Here is a 9564-nt window from a genome sequence, read left to right as displayed (position 1 = left end):
AAAGACCAATGTTATAATATAATAGATGCAAACACTGTTTTTAAACAAATAAGAACTGAACTTAAAAGGAGAAAAAGAACATGGACTCGAGTGGGCAATTAAACTGTCCCACTCTAGCACTATAAACCCAGCTCAGGTACTGTGATCATTGTAATGTATACATGTGTTCTGTTTTGCCCTCATTTGATCACGGCTCAGTACGGTGGTATGGTACGGTGAGCGCTTTATTGATGTGAGGACCCGGATGTTTACCCCCAAAATGCTTATGAAGCAGAATGTCTTGTTTTGATGACATGAGTAACTGTAACTTTGATGTATTTCTATGATGACATGTAGAAACTATAGTAAAATATGCACGTATATATGTAAGACGTAATATGATGAAGTCAAACTCTGGTTGGAATCGGGCCAGAGGTGTGAACACTAATGTGTTTAAAACTGTTACTGTACTTATGTATTGGATGTATTAGTATTTGTATGTAAAGGATTGTTTTAGTATAGGTATTTTGTAAAGGATTGTTTTAGGCGGAGGTATAGAACTTTAGAAAGGCCTAACCAAGGACTGGGGTTGCAAATTAGCCTTTAGCTACAAACCCATATACTGTACATTGCAACGGTTTCATGTTTTTACAACTTGATACATTGTTTTTTGTATTGTCCCCGTCAAATAAACGTATCAAAAATAAAAACGTCACTTATGGTGCTGGGTTCAAATAGAAGACAGATGTCAACCCGCACACTCATATGCTCCAAAAGTATTGACCGCATTTCGAGCCAAGGCTCTTCATCTGGTCAAAACGTTTTGACCAGATGAAGAGCCGGGTTCCCTTCTATTTTCCTATGACGACATGTAGCCCTGTATCTGAATGTAATTCAAAGTATTGCATATTGTTATGTACTTTGATACTTAACATATTAAATACTTAGTATAAAATACTTTAAAATGGAAAAGAAATGTCAGATTCTGTGACAGCTCATGTACAGACATATACATTATAATATGATACTGATATATTAATACAATACATTCAGAAACATTATAACTGGTTCCCAAACTTTCGAGGACCCCCAAATTGACACTAATTAACCCGCGGACCCCCATTTTGAAAAGATATTCCAGGGACCCACATAAGAGAAGATTTTTTTTTACGGCTCTAGCAACCCGTTTAATTTCAAGGACCCCCAGTTTGACATGCATAGCCTATTAGTCTACAGACCCCCATTTAATTGCATTTCTATCGCTGGGACCCCAATTTATATTGTAAAATTAATGTTAATTCTGACGGGTCCATTTGGTTCCATTTGTATACATTCTCAGAGTTAGTCCATTTGGTTCAAAACTATCATTTAGCTGGGGACCTCCTGGAGCTCCCTCAAGGACCCCTGGGGGTCCCCGGACCCAACTTTGTGAACCACTGCATTATAATATGATACCGGTTGTTAATATAATACATTCATTATTATAATATGATATGTTGTTAATATAACCTAGAGAAAATGTGAGATTTAATCTTTTTCTTGGAAATAAGGGAGGACTAAAATGTCAGGGTTAGAGAAAGATTTGTATTATAAATGCAGGTTCAAATAGACACTGAACTGCCTCGGTATGCAAGATAGTTGCGGGGACACAGGTATGCACACACACATGCATGCCGCGCGCGCACGCGCGCACGCACACGGCTGCATGTATGTATGATATCCCGGCAGAGATAATTGGGCTGTGCCGTGCGTTCGTTGGGAACCTCAAATCACTTCCTCTTCCCATGCTGGCTTTTGGCAAAACTCACACGTCTTAATATTAGCGGTCAAAGTTAACAGAGTTTATTGACATGGAGTTCAACTGGCTCAGCTGTGAGTTTAAAACTTACATTCTAGTGATGTTTTAAAGCACTCTATCCTAAAACACACGTCTCCGCCAGCCAGGCCGCAGGTAGCTGATTGTGGGCCAGCAAAGTTTGGAATACAGTCACAGGTGGAAATGGGCATGGTTGATTTGGAGAGTTGCGTAATAATCTAAGGAATCCAAGGGGTAAAAAAAAGAGTCCAGCTGCAGGGAACGGCAGGGAGACTTCCCTGACCACAGGCCCCACCATCCAGGGAGACGTCCCTGACCACAGGCCCCACCATCCGGAGATGTTCTGGTGATGAATGGGGCGAAACATCAAGGAAGGATAGGCTCCCAGCTGATGACCCTGACAGCTGGTACTCGTAACGCTCAGACCATCCATCCACCGAGGATTACCAGCAAGAGGAGGAACTTGGCTGCAACACCTGTAAGTAGCTCTAGCAGATTCTGCTTGTAGCAAAGCATCTTCAATGTTTACTTCACCGTAGGTTCAAGAGTTATCGGCCAAAACGTGAATCGGACTGTCGTAGCGCCACCACACAGAACTACGTCGCTAAGAGCTTTTACTTTCATGCGGCAAGGATGGGGTTGGAATCCTGGGCCTTACACTCACCAGGAAGGACATGGAGGCGTACATGTTGATGCAGTTGTGAGGTAGAAGTATACTCATGTTTTAAAAAACATAGCTACAGTAGAAACATTCAGTTATGTTATGAATCACCCCCATCATCAGAGCAGGAAGTGTGTGCGTGGGAGAGAGAGAGACACGCAGCAGTTACAGCAGTCAGATTATCAACACAATCATTTCAACCTTCCTCCTCCTCGCATCAACCAACCAACCACGCACACACGCAGGGTTGACAGCAGAGTACAGGATATTTCAGTGAGTCTGGTTCACATTCACAAGATTCGATACACCACCAAGATACCCATTAACCTGTCTAAATCTACTTCCGTAATGTGGACACTTAATGTTAAGTCCACACCCACAAAGTTCAACAAACCATGTGCAACCCAGATTTGGCACAAGCAAGCTATAGGGACTAAATTAATTTTGCTCCTATGCCACCAAAATGTGGAACGCCCTACCAACAGTCATCAAGACATGTGCATCCCTTGACTCCTTCAAAGCCGCTCTCAAATGGCACCTATATACGGATGGCTGCAATTCGAAACTGGCCCCCGTAAAAAAAGTCTGAGTCCCCCCACTCCCCCTTTTCCCCTCACTGAGTCACTGTATATTTTTATGTTCCCTTGGTGGATGGTGGACCCTATTGTAAACAAGTGTAATGGGTCATCGCTGCGTTGTGGTGGACATTTTTGTCAATTTTTTTTTTTTGCCACGGACATACAAAATGAGCGGACAATATAATATCACCAGATAAAGAGTAGTTGGCCTATACTTAGGACCATAACAGTGAACTCTGAGAGTGTACAAATGGAACCAAATGGACCCTTACGGTTACGGGTCTATTTGGTTCCATGGATGGACCCCCTTGATCCTTTTAAATAAAACATTTGAGAACCACTATAGTTGGCCTCATAATGTTCCATAGTGTCATAGTAAATCAGTGGCATACAGACACTGACATTATACATTCTGAAGAAAACCTGGAGTCTTGGCATGCAGTAATTGGGTTTTATGACCAAAAAAAACCCATTATATAATAGAGAGTAATAGAGAGCACGCGCATGATTTCCCCATCCGGACAACCCCCCCCCCCCCCCTCATCTAGACTGAGGCTGTGGCAAAACATTGAGCAGCATGGAGTGTTGGAGTTTGGAAGCGCTCGTTGGAAATCACTCAACCGCCCTGCGTACCACCTGTTTCTAAATGTCACATAATGCAGAATGTTGTGTTATTGAAAACAAGCACTTCCAAACTCTGACACTTAGGAAAATAATCAAATGCAGGGCATTTCTTGACAGAAAGAATAGCTCATAACCTTTCTATGGTGGATTTTTATGAAACAAAAACTTTGCAGATAATTCAAACAGGACTTTTCTGTTTGGATGAATGGGCCAGAAAGTAGTTTTTCAGTGGGCGTTCCATGCATAACTTCCAGGTACGATAGAGCACCGAAGTCTGACGTCAATATCGGTAGAGGGCGCAAATCCACAGGTTTGTGTACTTTTTATTTGTATTGTAATCCCCATAGGGGTATTTTAGAAATTTAGATCGCCTCATATAAGAACTGTGTTTGAAAAATAAACATGTCACCCCGGCCGTTTCACTCACATGGATATGAAGAATCAACTGACTGAGAGAAAACTCTAATGTTACTGCTACGGAATTAGTTACATTTTCACTAGAAGCAGACTGTATCATATATGAGTGACTGACTGTTGCAAACGATACAGAGACACCTCCCTGACAATAACGCAGAGACAGCGTGTTTACTTTTGGACCACAACAATATTAAGATGAGCCCATGTTATTCTCCATAGAGAGATTACTTCTGCGAACCGGGGGAATCGAAGGGATGAGCGAGTTACGTCAGGATTTCGGTGCTCTATGATGTCACGTGCATACCCTCTGCAGGGAGGGGAGAGGTCAGTGAGGTCACACTTCTGTGTGAGGCTGACACTGGACACTGGCCGTTTTTTAAAGCCTCCCTTTGTGCTGCCTGTAGAACGGCACAGACCAACAGGCCAGCAGTCATCCTCTGGTAGTCTGGTAGCTATAGCAATGATTAGCTACTATAAATATAGTAAATGGTAATATTGCAAACACTATACAAACCAGGCCCCCTGCATGGGCCCCTATGTTAAATAGGTGGTTAAACCACCTATTTAATATAGGGGCCACAAGTGGAAACCACTGTGGTTTGTACCAGAGTCATGCAAGAAACAGCATATTGCCCCTATAGGCTGCCTGCGTTGTGGTTTGAGCCGGGGCGTTCCATAGTAGTCTGGTGGTAGGGGTGAACAGATGTGGGGTTATTGTATTTCTTAGATTTCTATGGGTTCATTGGTGACAACGTCAACGCACGTTCTTACTACATAGTATGTGGTGATGGTTCACGATAGTCTATAATTGACGCTGTTTAAAGCGAATTGTCCTTCAAAGTGGCGTCACCCGTCTGTAGCCTATATAGTGGTCTGCGCACATTTTCACCGTCCCCCCACTCAGTTGTTGTAATTCGTTCATGCTGGGACTGGCCGGGAGAGAAGAGAAAGGTATGTGAACAATTGTGTGTTTGTTTAACTTTAATAAACTCTTTATTACACCGTTCGTCTGTGTAATAAAGAGTTATTTATTCAATACATATTGTACTTTCAGCGAAATTTAAGGTTACATGATATGTGTATATTATGTATAAGGAAACGTACACGTATACTCTCACTACTCTGTATACGTGTACCGTTAACTAAAGATTCGCTATGTTGTAAAATACGACGGGCGGAGATGTTTTGATATGTTCCCTTGCTGTGACATTATAATACTTACCCTGCCTTTAAGCAGTGGTGGAAAAAATACTCAATTGTGTTACTTAATTAATAGTATCAATACTGCAATTAATGAATAACTACTAATGTCCTATTTCAAGTTTTCAAATAGTATAGCCTACAAATATTTTGAAAATGTTTTCAAATGGTCAAAATGCATAGACCTATAGGGCTGAAGTGGTTACTGTAGTGCATTGTAATACTAATGAAAATCTAACTAAAAGTTTTCACATCATTATAGTGCAGTAAAATAACAATATTTGCCTCTGAGATGTAGTGGAGACTGTGGAGTAGAAGTAAAAGTACTGACATTTTTACATACTCAAGTAAAGTACACATATCTCAACGTACGTATAAGGAAACGTACTCTGTGTACCGTTAACTAAAGATTCTCTATGCTGTAAAATACGACGGGCGGAGATGCTTTGATATGTTCCCTGGCTTGCTGTGACATGTTCCGTTGCATCACGGGAGTTGTAGTACAGACTACTACAACAGCTGGAATGGCTTTAGGGTTGGCGACTGTACTCAGTGTACTGTACAGTCTACGTGCGCCTAGTGGGCAAACTGGTACCGTATTGCATAACATTCGAAGAGAATTGTGATTTGGGTTTTGCTGAATCTCATTGTAGGCATTCTCAAGAGAAAGCTGTACGACTTCGACTTGTATCCATCACCCTTGTGCTGTGCACTGCACCATTGCAATGCAGGTATGTTTCAATGTGCAGATATATAATTAAATGTATTGTATTTGTGTTATTTAGTTATTTGGTTCCATTATTATTGCTAGTGTGACTGTTTTTATGTCTTTATTATCTGTGTTTATTCACTCATTATTGCATTCGATATCTCTTGTTGTTTTGTACTTTGCAGTAAGAAAACAAACAACCAACAGAGAGCGGTGTGTCCTGAGGTTACTTCTACAGCCGTGTCAAGGTGGTTACCTTTATAATACTTACTCTGCCTTTAAGCAGTGGTGGAAACAAATACTCAATTGTTTTACTTAATTAATAGTATCAATACTGCAATGTAGAACTACTCCTACATTACGCAGAATGTCCTATTTTGAAAATAGACAATCTACAAGCTCACAATTAGCCGATGCTCACAAATAGCCGATCTACAAGCTTACAATGCAACGCGATGCGACACATTGTATGCGATGCGAGTCATGCGACCAATATATACTCTAAGGATGCGACGCATATGCCTTTGTATTTTCAAATGGTCAAAATGCATATAGGGCTGAAGTGGTTACTGTATGTGTGTAACTGCCTCCGAGCACAGACAGACACAAATGGTTTCCTCTACTGATTTATTTGAAGGCGATCTTCAATCCTTCAAACACACCGTGAAAACTATAAACAATACAATAAAACCAAGCACGTTACAATTAACATAAAACGACACCATGCACAGCATGTAGATGTAAACATTTCACATAAGTAAAATACAGACAAACAAACAGATACCTCGTTGGCTGCGTGCATAAAACAAGGAAGGGAATCTCTTCAGTCTTGGGTCCTTATAACCTTTCTTATGACAGTCTCATGTAACTTTAAAGTCTCTGTGTGACCAGTGCAAACAGAGCTGTGTACCAATTGAGATGATGAGAGCAGACCAAACGAGACACAGAATGTGGCATTGACCCTTCAAAATAAAAGTATTACAACTTGACAAGAAAAATACATGAAATAATGTTTTAACATGAATATGAACTTCTTAATTATGAACTTATACCCTTTAGAAATATAAACAAATTATATTACTTGTAGTGGCAACAGTTACAATGTGTTTTGTAATACTAATGACAACCTACAAAGTAACCGGTAACTAAAGGTTTTCACATAATTATAGTGCAGTAAAATAACAATATTTGCCTCTGAGATGTAGTGGAGACTGTGGAGTAGAAGTACTGAAAATTTGACTTACTCAAGTAAAGTATGCATATCTCAAAATTGTACTTAAGTACAGTACTTAAGTAAATGTACTTGGTACACCACTGCCTTTAAGACAAGTGAACAGACCCATCTGTATCAAAACTTATTTAATGTGGTCAATGTGCACCATCTAGTGGACTCATTGTAAAACTACACCACCTTGTCCAAACTCACTCACTCACTCAAAAGAATAGTTGAATCTACGCTTGTAGATCTGCTATTTTCAAAAGATTATTAGCCTATACGTTTGATTGACAATGAGTACTATTACTTTTGGTACTTTAGGTGCATCTTGAATGAATACTTTTCGTACTTTTACATGCCTAGGGGAGGAGGGAGGGGTGGAGCACATCAGCAGTTTGTTAGATTGTGATTGGTGGAGATGGCGCTATTGTTGTCTTTAGCCAATCATTCAAAGCAGTTTAAGCAGTTGGTGGTTCCACCTCAGGCTCTCTAGTATAAGAAGAGTGTGTAGTTGTCAGTTCTCCACAACTCCTCTAGGATTGTAATAAATTCTAATCAGATCTGACTGTGGACTCCAATTTTCAGGTGAAGATGAACTCTCAACCTCAACGCTGCTGAACGGGAGGAGAACAAAGACTACGGTATGTTACTTACTCTCAATAACATAAGATTATCAATATTCATTGTATTCTCAATCTTCCACTTTGTTTCATAGTACCCGTAATTTGATGTCTTGTCTTTGCCTTTTTATTGTCTCGCAGTTCATTCACAGAATAGAATTGTGTGTAGTATTATGTAACCACTTAATACCTGTATATTTAGTTGTTCAATGAACATATTATTAATTTAATGATTGTTATATAATGATGTGTTTGTTTTTTGTCATGGTTATTTAGCTATTTGACACATGTCTGTCTATTCATTTATTTAAATTGTTAATTCTTTCTTAAAATGCACACATTATGTGGAATTAATTTGCACATATTTATTTGGGAACTATTATGTAATATTCACTCCACACTTTCAACTCCTTTTATCTTTCAATCCAGTGTTGCATCCTCAGTCTGGCCTCCCTGGACAAAGACACTTGGCTAAACCAAAACAGTACGGCTGTGACCAGTGTGGACAACACTACCATAACATGTCTGAACTTAAAAGAGAGAAACCCTATGGATGTGATGATTGTGGACAACGCTTCTCTGACATGTCCAGCCTTAGAAAACACCAGAGAATTCACACTGGAGAGAAACCCTATGGATGTGATCAATGTGGACAACACTTCTCTCAAATGTCCAATCTTAAAAGCCACCAGAGAATGCACACTGGAGAGAAACCCTATGGATGTGATCAGTGTGGACAGCACTTCTCTGAAATGAGGAGCCTTAAACGACACCAGATAATTCACACTGGAGATAAACCCTATGGATGTGATCAGTGTGGACAACACTTCTTTCAAAAGTCTAACCTTAAAAGCCACCAGAAAACCCACACTGGAGAGAAACCCTATGGGTGTGATCAGTGTGGACAACACTTCCCTCAAATGTCCAACCTTAAAAAACACCAGAAAATTCACACTCACACTGGAGAGAAACCCTATGGATGTGATCAGTGTGGACAATACTTTTCTCAAATGTCCAACCTTAAAACACACCAGAAAATCCACACTGGAGAGAAACCCTATGGATGTGATCAGTGTGGTCAACACTTTTCTCAAAAGTCCAACCTTAAAACACACCAGAAAATGCACACTGGAGAGAAACCCTATGGATGTGATAAGTGTGGAGAACACTTCTCGGTAATGTCCACCCTTAAAAACCACCAGCTAATTCACACTGGAGAGAAACCCTATGGATGTGATCAGTGTGGAAAACACTTCTCTCAAATGTCCAGCCTTAAAACACACCAGATAATTCACACTGGAGAGAAACCCTATGGATGTGATCAGTGTGGGCAACACTTCGCTCTAAAGTCCAACGTTAAAAAACACCAGATAATCCACACTGGAGAGAAACCCTATGGATGTGATCAGTGTGGTCAACACTTTTCTCAAATGTTCAACCTTAAAAAACACCAGATAATTCATACTGGAGAGAAACCCTATGGATGTGATCAGTGTGGTCAACACTTCTCTCAAATGGCTCACCTTAAAAAACACAAGGAAATTCACACTGTAGAGAAACCCTATGGATGTGATCAGTGTGGAAAACACTTCTCTCAAATGTCCACCCTTAAAAGCCACCAGATAATTCATAAACAAAGAAGCTTGGCAAAGCAGCATGGCTGTGATCAGTGTGGTAAACACTTTTCTGAAAAGTCCAACCTTAAAAAACACCAGATAATTCACACTGGAGAGAAACCCTATGG

At 40.2% G+C, this 9564-nt stretch overlaps 1 protein-coding gene across 2 annotated transcripts; it reads left to right on the top strand.

Moving 5' to 3' along the window:
- The first annotated feature begins 4976 nt into the window (after positions 1–4976).
- On the top strand, positions 4977–8749 carry LOC310873165 (uncharacterized protein). 2 transcript variants are annotated; one of them, XM_083785489.1, is made up of 5 exons: positions 4977–5026; positions 5929–6006; positions 6170–6232; positions 7786–7841; positions 8250–8749. In XM_083785489.1, exons 1-5 carry the CDS (start codon positions 4996–4998, stop codon positions 8574–8576), a joined length of 555 nt encoding a protein of 184 aa, XP_083641615.1. In that variant the 5' UTR covers positions 4977–4995; the 3' UTR covers positions 8577–8749. The 2 variants fall into 2 exon arrangements, 1 of the variants encoding a protein (XP_083641615.1); XR_014570463.1 differs by having other exon boundaries at positions 4984–5026; positions 6174–6232.
- The last annotated feature ends 815 nt before the right edge of the window (positions 8750–9564 follow it).

The sequence above is a fragment of the Protomyctophum parallelum genome (assembly GCF_964188405.1).
Source record: "Protomyctophum parallelum genome assembly, chromosome: 16".
NCBI classification, from domain to species: domain Eukaryota; kingdom Metazoa; phylum Chordata; class Actinopteri; order Myctophiformes; family Myctophidae; genus Protomyctophum; species Protomyctophum parallelum.
This window is presented reverse-complemented; position numbering and strand designations above follow the sequence as displayed.